This window comes from Polyodon spathula, chromosome 4 (genome assembly GCF_017654505.1).
Source record: "Polyodon spathula isolate WHYD16114869_AA chromosome 4, ASM1765450v1, whole genome shotgun sequence".
NCBI classification, from domain to species: Eukaryota; Metazoa; Chordata; class Actinopteri; order Acipenseriformes; family Polyodontidae; genus Polyodon; species Polyodon spathula.
In genome coordinates, this window is record NC_054537.1 from 91,529,779 (window position 1) to 91,556,616 (window position 26,838).

At 37.3% G+C, this 26,838-nt stretch overlaps 1 protein-coding gene across 2 annotated transcripts in view; it reads right to left on the reverse strand.

Moving 5' to 3' along the window:
• The window catches only part of hibadhb (3-hydroxyisobutyrate dehydrogenase b), a 53,276-nt gene that overhangs the window by 9,505 nt on the left and 16,933 nt on the right, over nucleotides 1–26,838 (reverse strand). For both annotated transcript variants that reach the window (XM_041249033.1, XM_041249032.1), the window contains exons 5-6: nucleotides 7,852–7,985; nucleotides 6,972–7,048 (exon numbers count right to left, since the gene is read on the reverse strand). In XM_041249033.1, the coding sequence (XP_041104967.1) occupies nucleotides 6,972–7,048; nucleotides 7,852–7,985 (211 nt within the window). The remainder of the gene's footprint in view (nucleotides 1–6,971; nucleotides 7,049–7,851; nucleotides 7,986–26,838) is intronic.

Consider the following 26,838-nt stretch of genomic DNA (forward strand, 5'->3'; position numbering starts at 1 on the left):
CAGCTGGATCCAGAGGTAGTCGATGAGATCCTTCAACACGCTATGGACTAATCGTTCATCCATGATGGTCCACAACTTCCATTACATTTAAGTGTATACTGTGGTCAGTCTATTCATCAATGCAGCAACTTACAGAACAGCACAAGAGCTGTGAAGTAAACGTTCAAATCAACCATGGCCTAACCATGAATTAGGTGCAGTATGAAATCAATTCAGATAACGTTTACAAACTATTCAACAGCTTGTATCTCTTCTAAACCTGGGTATCCAGACTGTGGCTGAAGCTAACTTCTGAAACATATTACTGAAGTTTAAAACATACAAAATAATAATTATTATAATCTTTGTTTACTGGCACTGCAATTTTATTAACTTAAATGTTTTAAAGAAGTTCATCTCTCATTTATGCTTGTGTTTTAAAAAATAAAAAAAAAAAACTTTCCCATGTGAATCTGTTGCTGTGAAAGCTGGCGAATTATAAATCTCGAGAAGACGGTAACGCTGCAATATTTCATTGAACATTTACTACTTGGGGGAATTTATGTTTGCTGATGTCAATTTTCTTCTAGGCTTGTAAAGTCCAATAAATCAGTGGGTGTTTTCTACAAGCTATTATGAAGCTACCACAGTATTTTTAAATGGACTTCAGTCTTTTTAAACTCATCATAAGGGCTTAGCGGGTAAAGAGCTGTTTCTAGGCACTATAAGGCAGTGTTAGATGTTTATGAAAGATCTTTTTAAGGGCTCTGAGAATGGTCAAAACAGGTCAAACATGTGTTCTAGGAATGGGTAGGAGAAATAATTAAGTGATAGAGCCCATCGATGCGGGCTCTACCGTGTGGTAGATGACTGCGGCTGGAGTTATGTGTCCCGAGCCGAAGGCGAGGGCACTAAAGAAAGTCAATACCATCTACCACATGGTAGAACCCACATCGAGAGGGCTCTCTCGCTATTAGAAAATGACTTATTTCTTTATTTTCTCAAAAAAAAACAAAACAAAACAAAAAAAACTTTAAAACCTATATTTACCTTGAACTTCTAATATTTCGCCGGGTAACTTTCCGCTGATGAAGATAGGCTCTAACATAATTAGAATAGAAAATTATTATTAAAATTATTATTATTTGGATAACTTATTTACTCTTTCTCATTGTAATTTATCTGGACGTACAATTGTTGAATAGTCTGTGTAGTACTGAGTCAGACTTGAGGGGGGAGGGGGGCATCATTCAAATGGATTGAGTGGTGCGGAAAGAACTGAAACAGGGTTGGCAGTTTGACTGGCTGGTTGAGTGATGGTGTTTGGATCCAGCTGATGTGGACCAATCGTGGCTTTCCTGATGATTTGCTCTCCAGTAGCTGCAAATTGAGCCTTAATTACGGTGTCCTGTCACAGATATATGATTTCGCTCGTCTCAAGATCAGTGTCAGAAAGAATGTTTAAGTAGCTTTTTATATTATCAGATTAGTTGTAGATTAGCCGGTATTTATGCACGGATTGATTTTAAAATGTAATCCACAGTTAAGCCCTCCAATGTTCCAGCGGGCATCTATGCAAATTACAAGCCCACTAGATCTGGAAGCTGACTGGCTGTTCACACTCAATAGTTTTTTAATTATAACTACTCAAGCATCAATTTATTACTTGAGTACTTATATTTAAATATCTCTTCACGAATGCAAGTTCAATATATTGTCGTGACCCGGTTAGTTCAGGTTGGCGGACTTTTGTTTCACCTGCTCCTGCGCATTCACGTTACCGTATCGTTTCGGGCTGGGGCCACACCACAAGTTTTGGTAGTGTGTGTGTGTGAGAGCCTCTGTTGGGTGCGGACCATGTCATCTAGATGCCCTTACTCTTCCACCCCCATGAGAGTAGTGTGTGAGGTGACTGATAGAGTTGGATCCTTTGTGTGTGTGTGTATGTGTGTGTGCACGCAACAGAGCGAGCGATAAAGTGAGCAAGTTTTTAGGATAGGATTTATTATTATTATGGTGTGGTCCTGACCCAAACACTGACCCTGTTTAATTAATAAAGTAGTTTTGTTAGGGCCTGAATCCCATCTCCTGCTTTCAGCCTCAAGACCAGGGATTGTTACAATATTTTATTCATGTATACCACCTTAACACTAGCCATGGAAGTTATTTTGATGGGTCGAGGTTTTCAAATTTAAATTACTATATGTGCCTGAAAGTTATGTGGTTGTCCGTTTTTGACTTTTCCTAAATAAAACACCCCAACGATGTTGAAAAGCAGGATCACGAAAACAATGAAGTTATAAGCCCACCCACCTAGCAACAAAGGAGATTAGAGGAGGAGAGAGAATCTCCTGCTCACCTACAATTCCCTTCATCACACAGGTCCCGAGTACTTCCTCAACCTGCTGACCCACTATGTCCCTACTCACACGCTTGTTTAGCTTCATGGCTCTGACTCTTTGGAACTGTCTCCCAGCTTTGGTGCATGATGATCCCACCATCGCTCGGTTTAAAACAACTCTCAAGACCCACCTGCTTTCCATGCTCTTTAAGCCTGATATCTGCTATTAGCTGCTGTGTTGCTGCTACCATTTAATGTATTATGTTACTATCATGCATTATGCACTTTCCACTGTATTTATGCGTTGTTTTTTACTGTATATCATGTATTATGCATTTGTCTGTATTTAAAGTATTATGGATTTTCTTGTTATTGCATCTTGTAAAGAGCTTTGTGATGGTGGTCTACTATATAAAATAAAGATTTACCGATTTATTTATTTTGATAGATAGATAGAGATAGATAGATAGATAGATAGATATGAAATTAAATGTTTCTGCCGAAGTGCTGTGGCTAGCTTCAAGATGAAATCTTTCTTACACACACAAGCTTGTTTAGTTATCTCTACTTGACCTGGCAGCCATCAATTCCTTTGTTTTGTATAAGGAATGCACCAGGCAAAATATCAGTAGAAAAGATTTCATCTTGAAGCTAGCCACAGCTCTTTGGCAGAAACATTTCAATCAGAAAACTGCAGGCTGCAGCAGCTCAACCTGGATTCTGTGCTGCAACGAAGCACACGCAAGAGCCAACACATCTTATTTTCGTTTTAAATGAAAAATGACTTTGTTTTTACAGTTTTGTATGTACATACACCTGTTTACACACTAGCTTCTTTTGAAATGTTTATTTTATTATAGTTTTTCATTTTTTGAAGTAGTGCATTATATATGTGAAGTTAGAAAATAATCATTTTATGTTTAATTGTTCATTTAAATACGGTGTTTCGGCTGTGCAGATGTTTGATATGATGTACTTGAATAAAACTTTTGAGTTGTATCCGATAGTTTGTCTTTTATTTTAATATCGATGTTGTTTAAAATGTAACCGTCATAATGACTGCCTGCGCCAGTTTCTGGTAAGAGTATAACTGCGGCGGTTCTAGTGTTAACGTGGTAATTTTTGTGGCGCATATGCAGAATAATATTTTCTGGCATTAGGTTTGCGTATTCGAAATTTAACAGTCGAGTATTTGAGCACTAAATTACTCGAAATTTCCACCCCTAATGTGTTCAGTGTAGTTTGTAGAAGCCCTCAGGAATCAATCTAAATATCTTCTGCTGGCAAGTTCCATAAAAGTTTAAAAGCCAAACTGCAGGGAGCAAGCTTTTGAGATCAAACTAGGATGTAAGTTGACCAGCAAGAAGCAAATATATAGCAGCAAGGCACATAATCCTAATTCAGATGTGAATAACTGGAAGCCAAAGCAGTGGACAAAGCGCTCAGGTTTGTTATGTGTAGGCAGTAGAATTGTGAACAGAGACAAACAGTATTCATGGAAAAAACAGCACCATGTCGACATTCACAAGCATGATCAACTTGTGAAAGGTAGTACCGTAATCTGTCGCATGCACCTGTCACATATCCGCCCTAACCGTTTATCCACCACGATCCATCTCTTCAGCAATGTTAGTTTATTATTGAACAGAGAAGATTAGTTCAGAGATTGTAGATCCCATCAAAGTTTTCGTACACTGTGTTGTATGTGCTCCTTGCGCTGCCATTGTTGGTAGTGTCAAGTGAGCTGTTCAGTGTGTTGATATGTAAATAAATCCAGTTCGTCTACGGAGCATATTAACTTCAACCTCTGTCTCGCTCTCCTGCCTGTTACTCAGCAGCGAATGCATGCACCCACACGGCAGACGGCTACCCTGTCACAAGCATTAATACCCTGGATCTTTCTAAAGAAGGGATTTAGGGGAGATCCCTAATAAAAGCTGAATCTCAAAACAATAATATAACACAGCAATTGTTACAGCTGTGTATAATGGTATTTAAAACAGGATTCCTTTATCCTCCCTTACTCTGGTCCCCCCGCAGTGGGATATGTGAAGAGTACGGGTGTTTAATTTTTACTCCCACAAAGATTTTTCAGATGAATAGCAAGGCTTCTGGCTGATGTGAATTGCAGCATCATCAGCCAACAGGACACGACCACATGGTACTAAGATTTGTGTCTGGCATTGTTGCATGTCATTTACCAATCTAAGTCTATTTACCAACCAGTCTATATTTAAATTAACAATATGCAGCAGACAACTTTTTTTTGTTGTTGCAGAGAAAACATTTTAGTGGCAAAAGTTTCCAGCCTGTTTTCTTCAATAGACAAGGATAATTGGAATGCTGGTACCGCATTTATTAAAAGAAAATAAAAGCAGCACAAAAGTATTTCTTAAAAGTACATGGAGCTAACAAAATGATTCCAGAAAATCCTACCCAATTTCTGTTACCATAATACCATTACATCACCAATTATTAAAGCATATTCAAATTTAGACGGCTTTTTAAATTACTTTGCTGAGGTACCGGCACTGAAATAAAACTAACTTTAAATGCATACACACTTCAGCTGAATCATCCATTAATTGTTAAATTATTGTGCAGGTGCCACTGGAAAAAAAAACAAAAAACAGACAAACAAACAAACACCTTATTGTTGTATAACAAAAAAAAAAAAAAAAAAACTATTTAAAATGCTAGACACTATTCCATTTGCCAAAATGTCTAAACTTTTTAAAAAAAGTAATAAATTAACAGTGTAAAATCAAGTTATATATCCCACATCAAACCTGGATAAACCTTTTTTTTTATTTTAGATAATCAAGCACCCAAAAAAGTTCAACATATCTTCTTGCTTTACTAAACATTTATTTTCAAAATCATCTTTTATAAATTTGTTGTATTCAAAATTTAAAAAGAAAAAAGTATTAAAAAGTGCTGCTTGCATCAATTTAACGCCACCCCCCCCCCCCAAAAAAAACCCCAACTAAACAGTTAATCTAATAACCAGTGAACAAAACATTTGTGTTCCATACAGTACAGTACAACTGCATTCAATTCCCAGCTGTACAAATACATTCATTTTGTTAACAAGAATCATAACCATATACATAGTTTACAAGTGTGCCACTGTGTTGCACCGACATGTAAAACAAGTTACAGTTTGTATTAAAGTCATTCAAAAGTATTCCATTCAAACCAAAAGTTTTCTACATCGGGCCATAAACGCTTTCCTCCTATCAGCTCGTTTTTCTTTCGCCATTATAAGTTAGTTTTGTCTTAAGTTTTTTCTGCTTTGCGACTGACATGTACTTCGGCAAATTCAACAACACGCAATTTCAAACCTGTTGAGCAGCATTTTCGTTTTTTGTCTGACTGTCCTACTTTATCCAGGCTCAAAGTGGACAGTGAAGCTGTGATGTTTTCAAGAGGAGGTCAGTCAAGAGTCCGAAAGCTCATGTTTAACATTCAAAATGACTAAGGGTATTGAGAGTAAAAAAATTAAAACTTTTAAACTTAGAACAGTGGTTTTGTGTTTCTATCTAGCAACATGACCTGAATGTCATAAATCTTGAAAAAATAAATCAGGTTGTTGACAGTTAAGTTTGTGTGAATCGTAACCGTGGCTGTAGTAATCCCATTGTGGCACTGGTCCAGTGGTTTAATATTAGACACACCAGTGTATTAGTCGCTCCCCCCTTTTACAGACCCCACAAAAAAGCCTAGAAATTTGAATTGCTCATTGAGTTTTTTTTTTTTTTTTTTTTTATTATCGCCTGCCAGGGATGCATTTCCCAGCCTATATTGTATCTCAAATGCTAGTCAGCTCATCACAGAACTTGCTAAAAATCTTTGCTTTATAATGCATCATAATTTATGTAGGTTCTGTTATATTATTTTGTTTCCAACAAAAACCCAAGAATCGACCACCCCCCCACCCCCCCAAAAAAGGAGTGTTTAGTTTAATGAATTTACAATGTTAACGGTTAAGATAATAGCAGCAGTTTTGGTTTGGTTCAATTCTGTACTCAATTTAAAAATGTAAATTGTATCAATAACTCAATTGAGAGAAGCACCAAGCAAATTCCTCTCAATTACATAATGACAGTTTAAGAAGTCTGAATGGCCTTACCAGCTGAGACAAGGCCACTGCAACAATATTGCCATTTTGTCAAGAGTTAATTAAACAGAAGTGGGACTCCAGCTGAAAACTAATAGAAATCTGTTACAACTTTGCATTTAAATACGAAATGTAACAAATTCAGTGGTCCAGATTAACCAAAATAAATGCAAACAGATCCTAAGCCAAAATGTATTCAACTTTATTAGAGCTGGCCAATAGCAAAGCAATGACAGGCTGGATCTGAGAAACACTGTGCTAAACTGCAGCATTTGAAAAGTGATTTTGCTCTTAAATACCTGTTTTAGAAGACAACTCTAATCAATCCAGAAGGAGGACCTGCTACTGTAATTAAATATTCTCTTAAAATGACAGAATAGGCAGTAGGTGGGGGATTAACACCAGCTCACCATTTAAACAACTTAAATCTGTCTGTATTCAAAGCAAACAAAAATGCCTAGAAGTAGGTTTCCAACAGCATTTAAAACAAAATCCCTCACTCAAAAACAACAACAACCCTATCGTACTTACCTGATTCCAAGATTCATCGTCTCAGCCGTCCCAATCATACCAATAGCCAACAGCATGTTGTTGCAGATCTTGGCTGCCTGTAACAATAATAACCTGATTGCAATGGTAGACAGCAGGTTTATTTTTGTATGGTACAGTATGTGTAAAATACAGAAATTAAGAAAAAAACATAACAGTTTAAACATGGGGAACTATTTGAATTTGGTTACATGTTAAAATGGTTTTATTACTCTCTAGATCATTTCCCTTTGCTCGTTTCAAAATAGTGCTCATGAAGTTTGTATTTAAGTGGTCATCGACATAAAACATAAAAAGAGAACCTTCATCACAGCTTCAATGCAATTAGTTAGCATTACAGACGTGGGTTACAAGCACCAAGGAAAACTGCAGAGCCAAATTACTTTTATAGGTCTCCATTGTCTGATCTTTTTCTAATGCTTCTGGTGTTAATTAATGTTTTTTTTCATGACTCCATCAGCGGTCTGCTTCTAGAAAAGCTGTGCCTTGCAACCCACTGTAGCTTTGAGCTAAATTAGGTTATCCTGTTTAAATATTTTAAACTGAAGTAATATCTATCCGGAGATTTCACTCAAATCGATGTATTAGCCCTAAGCGTGTAAAAGTGCTCTAGAGTACACCAGGGACACAGAAGCCCTTTAATTGAGGAGGAAAGCAGATACAAGAGGCATATTAGGGGGTAGATTAGTAGTATTAACATCTACTGACATGGACCATGCAATGATCTTTGAACCTAGGGACCTGCAGGTTACTCCACCTGGATTTCATTTTCACATTGTGTCGATTCTCTGGTGGCATCAACTGCAGTGAAGCTCTGAGCATTTCCTGCAAGCGCTGTGTTAGTGTGGATCACTGCATTTACCTGACCAGTTCCAACTTCACCACAGTATACCACATTGGTACCCATGCAGGTTAACAGCTCTTGAACCGCAGTGAATTCCTCTTCAACTCCGCCAACCATGAAAGTAAGTTTTCCAGAACTTGCTGCTCCAACACCTTAAAAATGAACCAAATTAAAACAATGTCACAAATCAAATGAGACTAACTGGAGGGGGGGGGGGGGAAGCCAATTTCACCAAGAGGCAGTAAAATAATATTTATTATTTCACAATGGTAGGTGTGATTTTCAGCTGTTAATATAGTAGAAAAACTCACAACGTCTGTCTACCTGACAAAAGAATTTTCAATGCAGCAGGCATAATGAATGAAACATTATTCTCTACCATAAACAGAGCAATAAGCAAACAGTTTGTTCAGATTGCCTTTTACTGCTTACTAATTTGCTTTTTTTCTGCACAATCCAGTCTGATGTTATTTAGCTAAAGGTGTATTTCAGAGCTCAGAAATCTAAACCACGGCTATTACATGCAACTAGTGTTAATTTAAAACAAATACAAAAATAACTATTTAAGTGATATTCACCCCTCTCTTTTTTGTTTAATATTTACGAATTATCATTCACAGCCTACAGCAGCGTTTCTGCTTAATCCCCAGAACTGACATCCTAAAGTAAGACAACGAATTGCAGTTAAAGCTTACAAAAGAATCCACTACTATTCATCATTCATTCGATTAGAGGCTGCTAACTAGCTCCAGAGAGTAATTTATTAGAACAGAATTAATGTTGACAATAAGTTCTCAGCTGGTTAATCTTCTGACAGCTGCACTCTCTCACTTGTTCAAACACTTCTGTTTCAAGAAGGAATGTTATTATTATTAGCAAAACAACCAAGGTGAATGTAAAAGTATGCAATACTAAATGGCTGCCGTGGTCAGCTTGTCCTTCACCTTCATTCTTGGGTGTAAAGAGAAATTTCAATTAAAAAAATACTACTGTATTCAGAACTGAATTAAAAAGGGAAGCCAATCATACATAGCTTTATTTTCTTCCACTCTTCTACCTTCAAATGAAGTGTTTCAACAGTAGCTCCTTGAACATACTGATGCTCTTTGCTTCACTGGCCCCCCTTGGATACTTATCCCATATGTTTATTTCCCTCTACAACAAACCGATTGGCAGCAATTTTCTACTTACTCCTAATTTCCAGTTTTTAATTTTGAACTTCAGAATGAGCAGCTAATCTATACAGAAACCCTCTCTTTTAAAAACTTCAATGAAGTCATCTTAAACTATTTGTTTTTTTTCTTCTGCTAAATGAGAATAACCCTTAATTATCAAGCATATCCTGACAACATTATTCCCAAAGGCCAACAGTAATGTAGCCTTGGTATAATCCTCCTACATGGCTAGCAAAAGACATTAACCAGTTAATATAAAAAGCATTTTAAAAACAGACTCAGAAAGCATTTAAAACTGGTAAATGAACATTTCCATGGAATATGTTCAATCTCATGATCAACATGGAAAAAATAACAACAAAAAAAGGTGGAAAATACATAAAATCATTCTAGCTGTTTGTAATTCTCCTGGAACAGGCACTCTGTCACTGCACAGAAATAACAGCGCTTTTTCCATCTGATGCTCAGTAAATCACTTAATTTGCTTAGGAGGAACTTAAATGTTTTAACCACTCTACCATGCAGAGGGATAAAATAGGGTGCCGATGGGACTTGGAATGCAATGTGAACAGTCTTTAAAATGCAATTGTTCTAATCATTTTCTACAGATGCAGCCACACAAGGGGCTGCTGTCATAGGGAGCATTTACGACTTGTGATGGTGTCTCTATTGTTTACTGGTGACATTCTCTAAAAAGGCAACAGCTGGGACCAAAAGCTGCTACCAAAATGAATAATATAATCCTGTGAAAGCACATCAACAAACTTAAGGGTGTTAATTAACGTTACACTTTATCATGTTCAATTAGTTGTCTTTTCTGGAGAGAGATTGCCGTGCTCAATCAGTTTAGGAGCATGCCATGTTTTATTTGCAAGCGATCACGGTTGCCATTCCAGTGTGTGTGTGTCAGATGTTCTCTTGGGTTTTGCTGACACAGATATATGGCTAAGCACATGCCTAGTTAGAATGTCGCTGGTTTACAATAAACCTGGGGGCACAACCTGTTTTTTTAATCTCATTTGATATGGCCTGCCTTTAATGTATCGCTGATTAAGATATAATGCAATACAATGCAATGTCTACATTTCATGAGATTACATCAAACTGAAAATACTAATGAACTGAACAAATCTGGATTTGTAAAAAGCCATAGAGAATTTTGCCAACAAGCCTGTAATCATTAACACTAAATCATACTTCATAAACTCAAATCAATTGGTCCCTAGAGAGCTCATTTACATTTTAGAATACCTGTAGAGAGTCACTGGACTTCTACTGTAATCTGCAAAGAAAAACAAACTCCACTTAAACTCTCCATCAGAGAATATGGTTAAAAGGAGGCTGTCATCAATTCCACCCTTTTTACATGTAGACAGAGGCGCTAGATACACAGCTGACATACAGCTTGTGTTTAGGAACTCACATTGTGCATGCCATTTGTTCAGTAGAGGTTTTCTTTGTCTAAAGGGTTAAACATTGTTTTTTTTTTTTGTTTGTTTTTTAAACCTCTAGAGCTTTCTAAAAAGACCCCTAACTCACGTTTAGAAGTCAATATAATCTGTCCACTTAAAAAAAAAAAAAAAAAAAAAAAACATACCACACACACAACCACCACCACACATGGCTATAGCCAATGGCTTACAAATAACAAAAAAATTCAAAAAAAAAAAAAAAATGCATATGCATATGCATAAATGCTGCTCAAAAAGGTGATACCATGTCAGTCCTAAAGACACCAAACCACAGGTAAGAATCACTATCTGAACATCACTGTAGAAATATCTTCTGCATTATGTACAAGTTAGTTCTGATGTTACTACAATACGTCATTGGAGAATGCTGCTTCCTTTCACACTTTCAGTGTTTCAAACAAATAACTAACTTAATTGGAGTTATCTGTATGCTTTCCTCCTACAGCTCATAATCATAAATGGACAAACAAGTAATGCAGGGCCAAATTTTAACAGTCAGCAACCTGCTTATTTCATTTTTCATACGAGAATTAACACGCTACTTTTGCACAGCAGCATTCCTGGTTCCTCCTCCTTGCACAGCATTCTGATTTAGATGTAAACATTCCCATAGTAATAGGCATGCCACATACAGAACAGGACTGTTGCTTTATTCAATACAGAAATATCTTTCCTTAGAAAAAGCTAAATATTGTAGCTAAACAAAAGTATACAACTTCTTTGTAATGAAAAAAGTTGTTCATTCTGAAGGGCTAATAATGTGCTGTGTTAAATATTAAAGAAGGGAATTAAAGGCTGCATTTGAAACAGCTGAAACCACAATACACTGCCATAGAAGAAACATTTGTTTTCTGCTAGAGATCTGCAGGGAGTACAGAAGCGGTCGATAGATCCTTAAATTAGAAGCAGTAGCTGTTCTCTAGTGCTAAGCTGGCAGCTGCTGCATTTGTGGCCCTGGTTCATTATTTACCCATAATGACCATCAAGCACCAGTCAAAGTCAGATCACAACAACTGTCAGTAGCTCTTTTAATTAGCCTTGTTTGAATTTAGATAAATACCACAATGGCTCAGCTTCTGCTGAGAGAGCACTGTGGAGCGGTGTAGGGTGGGCAGCTGCAGCAGCAGCACTCAGAATACGAGCATCTATTTACCAAGTTCTAGAAATCTTAAGATGTGCATTTTTAAAAGAAAGGAGACAAGGCAGTGAAACATTCAGCTTTTAAAAAACAAATACAAAAATAACATAATGATTTATTAGACACACTTCACATAGTTTAGGCTACAGTCTAAATACTGGGTGAATGCAAAATGCTTTAGTACCAATAAATGCTGTATAACCTAACTTTTATAAATGTTCAGATTATTTTTATACATTTTATTTTTTTGGAGGGGATCATTCCACATACTGTTAAGGGAACAGACCATCTCTTGATGCTTGAGTTTAGGACAAGTCCCTATTAAAAAAAAAAAAAAACTGTGGTGGCTGTTTCCCTTAAAAGCAAACAGTTTAGTCTATTGTAAGTGGAACAAACTGCATAGGGGATCGTGATAAAAAGTTGTGTAAAGGAAATGGGATATATACTGATGCGGTTTTAGACATTCTTATTTAAAAAGGTGGCACTGGGTACAGGTAGTCCAAGACAGGTTTCACAGACACCAATTAATATTAAAAGGACCCTATTACTGTAGTTCTGCCAATGATTTGGGTTCGGGAACATTGCAGTATACAATTCTTGCCCTTAGACCAGAGATCCCAATTCTTGATTGTGTTTAAAAAAAAAAAGTGGAAAGACTGAACTACTGCTTGATACATTGTGTAAAAAATAAAACAAACAAATAAAAAATAAAGAAAGTTAAGTGGCATGGCTAGCACAGACCACCTTAGCACCAATGATCAATTAGATCATTGAAAAACACAACCTACATAATCTGGCCAAAGGGCTTCGAATCAGAAGGATATGGGAAAAAAATAAAAAGTTAATAATTACCCATAATCAGCAATTATGCTTTTGTAACAGAGCTTTCAATAATGAACTGCTCTAATGATGGAGGACCTACATCTACAAAACTATAATAGCAGATTAGCATAAATGAGTATGCAAAGAATGTAAAAAAAAAAAAAAAAAAAAAAAAAAAAAGGGCAGCCACAGCTTCCCTGTCATTGACTGATTAAACAGGAATTCATAATTAGTAGCAGCGGCAGTGCAATTCATTGGCCTTGCCGACAGTTCTGGTTCATTAGAAGCCTATTACAGAACAGTGACCTCTAGTGGACTGCAAGGCTCCAGTCAGCAGAATTGAACCTTTAGCTAATTTACGGTGGCTATCAGTACTTTGCAAACTAAGGGACAACCACTGGAACAGGCCTGCAAGGGTTCATAAGCTGCTTTTGAAAGAAAGAAGCATGAAGATTACATTTTGATTGCACTGTTAAAAGACAGTGGTTGTGACATCCCAAATTGTGTGTGTTTTTTTTTTTTTAGTTTTATCTTGTCAATTAAAACCCTATAGGATGTTTCAATTAGAATTGTATATGACCAACTACCAACAAGTGACTTACAGAAGATTATAGAGTACTGCTGTGTACCAACAATATATTACAAATATTATTTTTCTGGGGAAAGAGTTATTTTAAGTATTAAAACAGCCCTGCTTCATATATGCAATGTATCTATTCTTTAACAGATTTGCCTGTTACTATGGGAAAGTCAGAGCGGTGAGCATCTACAGTTATGAAATATGTATGAGATATTAGCAGTACTTTACTGCAGCAGATTTCCAAACTTCTAAAAGATCCTCAACAATAGTTTCTGAAACATGCTTTGCTAAGTAGCTTTACCATGTTAGAGTCAACAGTTACGTTTCCCTTTTCACGTAAAACTGTTGCGTGTTTTCACAGCTTGCATGCCTGTTTTTGCAACAAATGTTGCATGAGATTTATACTGCCAAAGTCCAAAAACATGACAAGAACTTAAACTGTGGAACATAGCCAGGTTTACCCAAGTCTGTCTCCTCAACGACACGTAATCAGTACCATGTGTAGATGTGGAGTGCAGAACTCCACACACAAGCAAGCATAAAACATAGAGCTGCTACATTTCCAGACTGTTAACATGGTACAGAAAATAATTGTTGGTGCTTATAAAAGTGTAAGAACATTTATTTTAAAAACACTGGGATCAATTGTTTTGGTGATCACTCCAGGACTTCGAGCTAAAAGACCACATGACTGTAGATTTCTTGTGACCCAGAAGACTTTAAATGTATTGAAAAACACGCAGATCAACACCAGTACTTAATGGCTATGATAAACAGGATAAAATAGCTTTGAGCTGGGGCTGCAGGAATCAAAATACAGCCTTAAATCCACTATGCATATTTACTTGGACAAGACAGTAGCTGAAAAATACAAAAGTATGGATTTTAACAGCCAAGGCCAAAATTAATTCAAATTGCTTTGCATGTTTCATAGCATGCTCTGCGATAAACTGAATATAGTAACATTGCTAAAAAACAAATAAACACACACAAAAGTTTAATGTGTTATGTTCATAGTACATCGATCCAAATTGTATCAGCAGTTTGTACTGAATTGCAGGTTTTGCTGAATAAACAGATTTAAAAACAGGCTACACTGTTCAACCTTGAACCCTGCATCAACTGCTTGTGACAGCTCCCAGTAGCCAACCCATGATGATCCTTTTGACAACCAATGAATCATTCCAGACATGACTTCTCACTGCTCTTAAAAACAGACCGTCCTTTCCCATGCCTTTGCTGTTCTGTAACTGTAAAATGACACGATTACTAAAAAAAGGGGCTATTGTTAAACAATAGAAGATTTAATTATTCACGTCACATCAAACAATGGTACATTTTTTGGTATGTAGGAAAAAAAAAAAAAAACTAGCCTGATTAGAAGGCAGATTGTTTCCTTTCTATTTAATATCAATCATTTTCACCATCTTTTGAGCGTATATCAGTGTGACAAATTGCATCTAACCATAAACATATGGTAGTACTTAGAATAAAAAATGGGAGATGAAATGTTAAAAAGACCTTTAAAATGTAAGACTTGGTAGCAGTACATTTCTTTATATTCCTGTCAAAAGAATGCAGCAGTCTAACTAATACACCCCAGGCTCTCATAATACTGTCATTTCCAATATTTTGTGTTGATATCAGATCAATTTTCGCATTTTCAGTTTTTATCTTTAAAAAAAATCTGGGAATTTTTCGGAGTTTATTTTACATGTATTAAAATAAGTAATAAATAGTTTTTAATTGAAACATCAGTTTAAAAAAAAAAAAAAAACGGGGTAAAAAATCTCAGTACACAAACTTTACACGTGTAATACGATTCGTAGCACTTCTGATTAAGTTTAACGTCCCTGGCATGTATGATGAAGCAGAATCTGTGCAAGTCGAGTCCACATGCATTTTCCCATGTTAGCTGGTATTTTGCGAACGTTTGGGCAATTGCTGTGGTGACAGACATAGTACCTACAGAAGGTATGAACACGACATCAGGTTAATTGCCTTGAAATTATAAAATTAAAAGAAATTGACAGAACTGGGCGGTGCAAGCTATCAGGAGATGGGTCAAAAATCACACTGGACATTTCCATCAAAGCGTTCCACAAGTTTACCAAAGCATCATCACTTTCTATCAAATAATTATGATTAAGATTGTGGGCGTTAGACAGTGTTTTAGCTGATGGACAGACAGTGCTGTCACACGAAGTCACTGATACATACCTCTCTGCAATAAACAGTGGCTGTCTAGCAAAGCACAGCGCTCTGACAAACTCATTAACAGTCATTCTGCACACTCTTATTAAAGCACGTGTAAAAGCTGCAGAAATTGATTGCTTGTCTCTCAGTTCACTTTATTTAGTTTGCCGCTTATTTTTCAGTATGTTCTTTTACTGTCAGCGCGAACATCTACCTCAATGCAACATTATTTGCAGTGCTGTGCATCTTCTGCCTTATCTGACCCACTTCTGTTATTTTTGCACGCTTAACATTTATTTTCTTGAATATTCATACTGATTTACGTTCTCCCCATTCCTCATCCACTAAAAATATTATATTCTCGTGCAAGTATTTCAACTTAGTTTTTGATCAAGCTAGCAGTTACCATGCCTAACAATTGCCAATAATCAGACTTTGATTGGCCATCATAAATCAGGTGATAATGTGTTTGTGAAGTGACAGAGAACCACGTTTGAACGTTATTTGATCCTCTGATGTCTAAACGTCTGCTGTATCCTAGGATACAGTGTAGGGCTGCTTATTACAATGTCAGGGTGAAAATAAAACAGCATTTTAATCAAAACATTAAACATTAAGCAAAAAGTAAACAAACCAGATTACCCATGCGCGCACACATATACCCCTTCCACTGGCACATCCGACCCGTGAGGGCTCGGTACAGTACAGGTACGTGTGCTTCTCCACTGGCTGTTTTGTAAAGCCGTGCAAGAACCAAACCATGAAACTTTGGCCTCACAAGACATCTGAATCCAGCTGCGAGCCGAGCCAGGGTCAGGGTTATGGATTTTCGTCATTACGTTGCATCAGTCAGTGCTCTCCAGAAAGACGAACAAAATGCCTGGCAGCGAGTGTGATGAGAGAAAAGTACAGCCGTGGAAGTGCAGGCTCTAGTTTCTCTGGAGTCGTGCATCTGAAATAAGAAAAGTTTATGCCCGAATTCCAGACGATTTGAAGCAAATGGACATAAACTGCGGGTACGGTAAACTTAACACAATTATACCAAATTTCTCATCCTTGACCTTTATTATATTAATATAAAAAAAAGAAATGTGGAAAATAAAACAATTCTAAACTTGTTTGTTAAACAAAATACAGCTGTACCATACACAGAACTATGGCTCTTGTTGCGCTCGCTTGGACCACCAAAACAAAAAACAAACTCTCTTTAAACTGGTTATCTTTAGCAAATCACATTTTTAAAACCTTATTGTTTCCCCTTCAAAAGAACTGAACTTTATTAAGTCAATATAAAATCAGTAAAATTTGTGCATTATGAGAAATTCCTAAATATATTTGCAAAACAAAGCGATAAAGATACAGCTGTACCATTGGTCTATTAATTTAACACCATTTGTTTGTGCATCTTTTGGCAAACTGAGTTGATTAATAACAACTGTCTTTCGTTGCGTGTGACATCAGTAGCAAGGCTTGGCTCTGCAGTGGAAAAACAACCCAGGCTCTCCTTAACCGCCCCGTGAGGGCTCTATACGGGCCTGGCGCTGTTGTACAGTTGAAAAGATGCGATCTCTATGGAAAGCCATCTGGAACAAAAATGCGTTGTGCTGCTTTACGCAAACCTGAATCTCATGGGACAGAAAAAAATACAGCATCGTCATTCTTAAAAAATACAAGCACGTCATTCTGAAATGCCTTGCTTAAACAATACCCAACTTCCAGAAAATGTTGTGTAGCGATTTTTATACAGTCTGTATAATCAAACTCGAATATAAACATATATTTGGTATATATAGATATATATATATATATTTATATAAAAAAATGCGTCAATTTTTTTACGCAGTAGCATTTTTCTGACATTCAACACAGCAGTATATGGCCGACCCTTCGTGAACACGTACATTATTACCGGTATTAGGTTTTTTTTTGTTTTTTTTTGTTTTTTAACACGTACATTAGTATGTTTCATAAAGCAAGAAACCATTGCGAATAATAACAGAGCTTCCTGATAGATGACTGAGGTTTTTAACGCCCCATGTAGAAACATGCGAGGCCCACAATGCAAATCATATTGGATAGTGGAGTACAAATGCCTACAGTAAAGAATGACGTGGATACAACTTAAGGTAGGAAGTTTATTTTATAGACCAAAAGTAAAAATTTAAATAACTTCTATATTACAATTTTATAAGATAACAGACTATGACCTAACAGGATATTACGCTTTTTTAGTGTCAACAAAATGCTAATGTAATCTGTCATGCTGATTATTTTGTTATAATGTTAACCCTGATTTCACCAACGTTAAAAATTAACACATAATAGGTAGACCATTATTACTTTATCAATTCTGACTACAGGAAAAAAACAAAACAAAAAGACAACCAGGAGCAAAACAGCTAGCTATAACGTTGCCATGATCCAGGTAACGTCTTGTTCCCATTCAGTTCGAAGATGACCGCCAAATGCTTGTCAGGTATTCGCTGAGCATTTTATATCAAACCTGTCGAAGGCCCCTCGGCGGAGTGATGTCCTCGGTCCCGCCTCAAATAGGTAATAAATAGTCATTAGGCGGAGACGTCAGTCTCTTTTGCTTTTCACAGACAAGTAGGTAAAGCGAGTATTACTCGCACCCTTCCCCCCCCCCTCAGTTGTGATTGACTCTTTAGAGGTCCTTTTTCGAGTTTTTCTGAGTTCCCTTGCAATTAATTGTGGTAAGCATACTTCCAGCAAACTCAGTAACTGAAGGCTGAACTAACGCTACGCAACTGCGTTTCATTTCTGTATTTTTTTTAAAAATCAGCCAACAAATCACTTTGAGATTGTAGCCTGCTTTCTAAACCCTGTTGCTTGCTGGACGTTCCTTGCTGTATTTTCCTCAGCTCTTTGCAAAAGAAGGAGAGAAAGGACCATCCAGCGAGTCCAGCCTTGCTCTGCAACCGCTGTTGACGCGAGGCTCCTACAGGCCATCGATTACTATTGATTTTACTGTCACAGGAGAAAAAAAAAAAAAAAAAAAAAAAAAAAGACAACACTCCAGCTTGCTGTCGAGTATCTCTCTTCTACTGCATTGCAGTTTAAAAAATAAATAACCATGTGCTTCCTCCATTAGGCCTTGGTATTAGTGTTGAGCAAACCTTACGCATCACCTCTCACCCCTAAAACAGTGTGTTAGTGTGCACTGCAACTGTTTGCAGGCTACGCTCCACACTGTTGCAAGCTACACGTCATTCCTGGTTGTGTGACTGCAAGCAGCCCAGACACAAAAACGCAGCCCAGACCCTTGGTTCTTTGCCCTTGGTACTTGGTGCTTTGGCGCCCCCGTGTTTAGGCCTCGATGCCCACAGTACCTCAGTGCTTCGGCATTCTCTGTACGTTAAGAGCTACACACAGATGCTTCAATGTCTCGAGGCCTTTCGAGCCCCGCGCTTCGGTGCCCTGACGCTCCACAACCTCAGTGTTTCGGCATCCTCGGTACCTTGGGAGCTAAAAGCCTCGACGCACCGATATTTGGGTCCCGTAGACACTCTAGAGTGAAGCACCCCGACTTCAACGTCAACTTTCTACCCGTGCACGTCCTGCAGGAGGAAATTGCCTCCGCAGGACAAACACACTCTGTGTGTGAGATGTCTGGGTAAGGAGCATGTCTCTGCTGCCTTGGCAGGCATGTGGTACTGCTCTTTTTGCGCTGGGTACAAAGAAAGCACGCTGCAGAAAGGAATGCCGCTTCTCAAAACAAGAACCCTACAGCCAGCCTAGGAGAGTAGTTGTCCGTCTCGGAATCCCAGGCCTCCCCTCCCCACTCCATTCTATGCAGAGTACTTCTTGTGCGCAGGTTTCACAGCGCCCCAACAATCGATCTAGGTCTCAGCTCAGCTCCGAGCTTGCCTCCGGAGCCTGATATTCCAGCACCCTTGAGCTCGGTTTGGGCGCTGATGGAAAGGGCCGCCAACTTACTCCAGGTACTCTGGAAGGCAAGCTCAAACAAGCACGCGTTGAACCCTCAGCCCTTTCTGGCATTCCTGGAGAAAGTCAAATCCTCTTGGCAACCCCCGGGCCTCAGTGCACAGGGTGTCCGAGAGCAGAGCCGCACTGTGCTCCATGGAGGAAGCAGTGGTGGTAGGGCTCGCGCAGTTCCCTCCAGTGGACACCACCATAGCGGCCAAAGTATTTTCAGAACTGGTGCATGGCTGGAGGCCATGATCCCATGTATTGCCCTTTACAATTTCTGCAATATCTACTAGAGGTGAGTAAATCCCCACGTACAATGAAAGTGTACCTCGCAGCCATATCTGCATGCCATTTTCCCATCGACTCAGTATCCCTGGGCACTCATTCTGGCAACCCGTTTTCTAAAGGGTGCTCGGCAATTACGACCTCATAAAAGGACGTCCTCCCCGAATGAAGTCTAGACGTGGTACTGGAGGCTCTCACGAAGGCCCCGTTTGAGCCCAAATATACCATAGAGCTGAAATATCTCTCTATGAAGACAGCCTTTTTATTAGCTATCACCTCCGCTACGTGGGTCAGTGACCTACAGGCACTACCTGTGCACAGTTCCTGTATGCATGTTTGAGATGATGGAAACAGGGTATCATTGCGCATGAACCCTGCTTTCTTCCCTGAAGTGAGTACAGCATTTCACTGAATCAAATCAGTGGAACTAGAGGCTTTCCATCCCCCTCCCTTCGCAGAGAAGAGGGGATAGGAGATTAAATTCCCTCTGCCCAGTTCGGGCATTGAGATGCTATGTGAACAAAACAAATGTTTAAATTATGAGCAAATATCCAAACTTTCATCCCAGCATAAATTTTATAACATACAAAGACACTGATAGCTACAACTGCCTTGCTCTATAACCAGATTCTGTTTTATTACAAGTATTGCAGTAATTAAGACAAAGACTCCAACCCCCCCCCCCCTTTTCTGAAGTGCAATATAAAAACAAGTTTAATAAAACTTTATGGAAAATGCTTAATTAAATAAATAAATAGAATAGAATAGAATAAAAATACATTTTCAGCCATGTTTGCCAAAAAAGGCAGTGGGTCTCCTAATTTTAAAAACAGGCTTCTTTATCTTTCTGGCCAAGTTAATGAGTACATTTTCAAAACAGTGCTCTTTTATTAGCGCAAGCCCTGCCTATACCGTGCATGCAACAGCAACAAGATGTTGCTCCAGGAACCACAGTTACCACAAATTAAGAAAATGAGGGAATAGGAATATCATACAAGAGTGCTGCCACCAGTCTGGTGCTGTTGCAAAATGAAAATGACAGTGGGCAGCTCAATTGCAAAGTCAAACTCCAACCATCCTGAAAACAAAAGGGCACTGTTGCAATTTAGAATATACTGTAAAACAGAGAAAATCAGTTCATTTGCAAGCAGTGGGTGGTTAAATTATTGCTAGGATTCTTCCCACTTTTAAAAAATGTCGAGGGACAACTCACAGACCATTAAGCACAGATGGCTAGCAAGCAGGAACAGGAGAAGCGATGACAGGCGCCTTATCAAACTAAAAACATGAATTATTTGCAGATTATTCGTGCTCTCCAACTAAGAGCCACTGGCATGCTTGGGCACAATTACATTTCAATAAAACGTTTATTTTTACCATAAGTTTTGGACGTGGGGTGGGTGGGGGGGCACAACTGTACATGGCTCAATAATTTACAGTTCACTATACAGTGTATTTTCAATAACAGCCACAACATGGAAGATAATAAAATATTTAATGGAATGGGCTGTTTATTTTTCTCCAAAGGCTAATTGTTAGAAAAAACGATGCTCAAAAAATCAATAAAATTACCACATTCAAATAAGATAAATCAGAACTGTGTTGTTAAGCTGTGAAGATGTGTCATTAGCCATGATAATTTACTTGGTACTTGATAACAAGTTGAGCTCTCCTGCTGCAAGCGAATCACCATTTAATGCTATTATCAGCAGTTCATGACCTGAACAGCATGAAATGTCACTTTGATCAATCTGATCGGAGCTGACCTCTACGGAAAGACCAGCCACACCAGTAGAATGCCCTGAAGGGAGAAGCTTATTATGGCCACTTGCATAACCTTTTAATCAGCACAAGAAAAACAATTGACTTATGCAGTATGTAGACATAAAAATACCTTGATTAAGTTTACACATTTATTGAAGTTGTGTTTTTATTCAGTTGATACATGTCTGGTTACATACAGACTTACACAGACTCCTATTAAACTTTATATGCAATGTATTGCAGCCATCATCTTTACATTAGAAATATATAATTTCTTAGTAATGTAATAAGGTAACTGTGGAAGGAACAAGCTTTTCACAGTACACAAATCTACACTGCCATTGGAAACAGCAATTCATTCATTCATTCATTCATATATATATATATATAATATATATATATAGATATAACAGACATAAATGTGTCACAAACATCAAAACTCCCTATCAAAACAAACCTACTTTACTTCACCATTTACATGGAGCATAAGAAATAATTCCATCCTTCAGAGCAATCCTAGAAGAATTATGTCATGTCTCAAGGCCCTGAAGAAGCTCTCAGTATTGGCTGCTTAGAACAATCCCTATTGCCCAGGCTACAGTTTGACAGCCAGTAGAAAGTCAGGCTCTTGCTTGTCAGGAGTCAGCAGCTGGACAGCCAGGGATCTGAAGCTGCACAGACCAGCTGACACTTTGGGCGTTGCTGACCATGCTGTGCAAAGTGCCACCCAGCTGCTGTGTGGTCATGTCCATCTGGAGATCTCGAGCCAGACAAATCTCTGCGCCTGTCAACTCTCCTCAGCGAGGCTTGTTATGCAAATTCAATTACTCAAGTGTGCCCTTTTACTGCTGGCTAACTGCTCTTCAAACCGATCTTGTCCCGACAGACGCTTCACAGTTTTACTCAAAGCTGCCTTATTTATTCTGCTTAACAAACCCCATTGAATTACTGGCTTTCCCTTTAGAGGAAAGTGAACGCTTTATTTCAGTAAGGTTTAAAAGGACAGTTAGACTTGCCATTCAGACTGTGGTTGAATTACACAATAAAAGCAACGTTTTATTGAAAGCTTGAGATAGTTCACTACAAAAGTGAAGTGCGGCGGATGATTTAAAAAGAATAAACTCTTGCACCCCCCCCCCCCCCCCCCCCAAAAAAAAAATGCCACTACACTATTTATGCAAATTTAATTTGAAGTCAGAAATCTAGACTATACTGCAACACATTTATTGCAAAATAGCTTTCAAATAGTACTAAAGCCAGTTTTTCTAAATTTATATAGACATGGTAACACCCTGGATAATGACGTCAAAGGGGTTTTGTTGTGGGACAGTTTGCATGCGGACAGTTTTAATGATGTAGGCAGAAGTATTTTATGAATACATAATAGCTAATTTACCCAAAGTGTTGGTCAGTTCCACTGAAGCTTATGTTCCCATTTCTTTTTATAATTATTTGTTTTAATTGCATGGAATGCTTGCAGAAAACAAAACAAAAAGCACTGCTTATTTTATAACTGAACGTATTAAACGTGCCTTGGTGTCGCGCCATATAACCTGTGACAATCAGTAAGCTTAACAACTGTTACAATTATATAAGAAACATGTAATATATATATATATATATTATATATATATATATATATATATATATATATATATATATATATATATTTTAGAATTAATTAATTGATCATAATTGAAGCTACTACCAATGTAACCTGTTTACTATACATCTAATAAAAAAAATAAACAAACAAATTCAAGGTCTGCTGAAAATAATAAAATGTGATGTTTATGTAAAATAGAAATTGTGATAAACCAAAGTGAACTGTTCTAATTCAAAATAAAATTATGTGAATTCCATTCAGCACAAAGCAGACAGAAAAACTGTTTGGTCCTCATATCTGTGAACATATAAATTATGCAGTAGTTAGGTAACATGCAGAGAAGCATTGCTCATGGGACTCTAATTAATCTAATTAAATGCAACTTATTTTTACTGTAGATCTGCAATTAACCCCTGAAAAACATGATCAATACCCTACCGCCTACAATTGTTCAGTTGTTTTTTTCTTCTTTCTAATTAAGTGTGTTTGAGTGTTTTTCAAATACACATATTTACAATGATCATACTATGGATATCAAATGTATACTGTACAAAAAAAAAAGGTGCCCGCTTACAATACAATGTAATAATGAATATGTTCCATAAACAGGGCTGCTTGGCAGTAGATGTGATCCACAAATAAATTGACATGAGGCCCTAAATCAAAACCCACAGCATGCATTTTTTAAACAGTTAGATGACAGAATTCTATACATCATACTTTAGTGTGGCAGTACCAAAAATGAACAAGAAATGTATTGTACAATATTTAGACGACAGAGAACGGATGGGGTTAACACTCTTTCTACCACTATAATAATAATATTTTTCTTTAGGAAGAAATTGAAGCGATTAGGTTACAAACAGAAAATCAATAACAGCCAACTAAGGTGCCTGTTTATTCTGTTCTGTTTTCTTCTCTTTTAATGAATATATAGTACAAAGCAGCTACTTTCAAAGATTCATTTCTATAACAATATATAACGCTTTCCTTGCAATGATTACAGCAATGATGGGTTACAGTAATACTGGAGGTAATACAGCATCATTGGACAAAAAAAGCATGCATATTAAGATTTGTATTTTCTTGCTGCGTGAAATAAATCTTTATGAAAAATATACAACTAAAACGATGCACCCAAGTAATATAATAGGCTGACTAATGAGACTATTAATCTGGAAACTTTAACAAGTGTGACCTACCTACTCTACCTACCAGCATACACATGCAACGTTACCAAGGATGTGCTATTCCTGTCAGGGGAGAATACACTGCCCACAAAGACTGCTTTGAAGACAGTCGTTCAGGCCAGCACCTGCTATTGTACACAAAGCCATCCAAAGAAAGCAGGTTTCTAAATACATGGTACTGTACAAATACAAGAACCACACAACTAAATGTAATTGCACCTTAAAAACCTACACAACGTCGCTGACAAAGCAAAATGATTTGAACACATGCCTCCCTCACAGGTTCCGTGTTAGCAGATAATTCTTATACAAACGTTCAATAGAAGAGACAAAAAATATAAGCAGAAGCGCTTTTCTTTATGTATCTTGCCTAACACGGTGCACTTCATCATTCAACTTAATGGAGGTACTTTTCTGCCTTTTAAATTTAGTATTTCTTGTTCTAGACGACAGACGTCAAATGTATTTACCGAACTTGCTTGTTTTAAAATGAGGATACAATTGAGAAGAACACAACCCCTCCCTATTTCCCTTACAGGTTTTAATTTGTCTATACCCAATCACTTTTTTCTGAAAAAAAAAAAAAAGTTAGTTCATAAAAAAAATAATAAATCTTAACTAAAATACACTACTCAAATTGTTAGCCATGAAAAGCTTTAGAGTGCAGTACCAAGCTTTTACCAAACACCACCAAAACACTTTTTGGAATTAAATTGCATAATTACTGTCAACACATTGGGTGCAATACTAAAATTGCACACATGTACATGTATTTCAATATGAATAACAAAACTTTGTTCAGCCTTTTAAAAACGTGTGTAATGCTTTACTTACAGTAGTTATTGTAATCACTGTAATGTGTTTTCTTAAGAGAAAATCTGTAAAAGGTTTCCAGATATGCATTTAACTAAGCATATATTGTTTGTTTTATTTACATTTCTTAAAAAGAACAAAACCAGAAGATAATACAGTTGCAGGAGAGACCTGTGTCCTCTCTTACCAAACCCTCAGTGAGCAGGTTTGGCTGCAATGCCACCTGCTGGTTTGCACACACATCCACTTTTAAATGAACTCCAAGCAGCTAATGCACTTTGCAAGTATTACAAATACACATTTTAACCAAACAGATATGTTACTGTTCCTTTAGTTTTGCTGCAATCCTTTTTTGTCATCCATATATAAAATAAATTCTAACGTGTCAATGCAAGACACTGTCTTAGTTAAATACTAAACTTACATAGCAAGACGACACAAAACAATTCAATAAACATTCTGGAAAACAAACATGTTACGTAGCAAGACGACACAAAACACAATTTAAAAAGATCCCTCCGATGACAGGCTCAGCAAAATCAACAGGAAGCTAAAAAAAAAATACCACCTTTTAAAAAGGACACATTTTCAAAAAGGTATTACAAAAAAGTTAAGCATTATTAATTTTCTGACAGCAATTAGCTTTCCGTGTTTCTTTAAACCCGATCTAGGAATCTCTATATGTGAAGTATTTACTTGCCATGGTCAAAGCCCTCTATATTGCACTCTGACCTCACCGCTCCAAGTTCACAATGCCGGTGGGCTACCTTTAATCCCTCCACAGACAGTCTACAAAGTAAACAAAGCTAGTTTCCAGAGAAAAGGACCACTTAAATGGTTAGGAAATGAGTAAATCATTATTAATCTTTAAGGCATCGTCATAAAATGAGGTTACTTTAGCTTTGAATGAAATTATCCTGACATTTCAAAGCCTTGTCCAAGATAGAAATCACCAGTTCTTGACTCCAGACTTGGCGCCAACTAATAAACAAACAATATATGTGAAGGGCTCGAGAATCCCCACATCCTTCACTTAATGGCTTTTGTGAGAGATTTTATTGCCCTGCTCGCTCTCTCTCACAGGTCGCATTGTCATTATCTGAAGTCACTCCTTGATTCAATGTCAATTTCAGAACTGTAAAGTTTCAATACTCATTCCCCACACCCCCTTTTTCAGCCCAACTTTATGACTCATTACAAAACATAAAAAGGTTATGGTCAGAATTAAGTATTTGATCCTTAATTATTGGAATACCACAAGATTGTATTTTTTATTTAATTTTATTTTTAAATCCGAGCCAAATCCAGTTGTCCCAAAACGCAATAAACCTTTATGGGGGGAAGGGGGGGGGGGAGCATCATAAAATTAGGTATTGTGATAAGGACACTAAAGTTTGTGACTAACTTTCTATGGGAAAAGAATTATTTTTGATATCTCATGTATATAATAATTTATACATATAGAGCAACAAATGTCAGCTTATCTTAAAAACACAATACACCTTTAATCTTTTTTTTGTTTGTTTGTTTTACAATTTTTTTCCAGTGTGTCATTACAGAGTAAGGTTTTATACAAGGATACAGGCACCTTTGTTTTGTTTCTACTCCTAAAGTAACATTACCAACCACCCCCAGAGCAGCAGAGTCAGGTTTTACTATAACTACAAAACATAACCTGAATGGCAGGCTACCTAAAAGCAATCTCTCAATGTCTACCACATGCAGGCTGCAGGACATTCAAAATGTAGCTGACTACAGACAGCATGAAAGAGAACTGTAAAGCCTTGTTGACTGAACTAATTCAGTTCTAGTTATCAGCACTGTCAAAGACTCTAAACATTTTTTCTATTGGAAAGAACAATATTTGCATCTGTCAATCTATCCTTGAAAAGGATTGGATCACACGGACAACACAGCCCTCTGAAATACCAGAAGTTTTGCATGTGAGAGGGTTGTACATTTAGGCAAAAAGTTGCTATACGATGGCTACATTTGTTAGATTATGGATTCTCA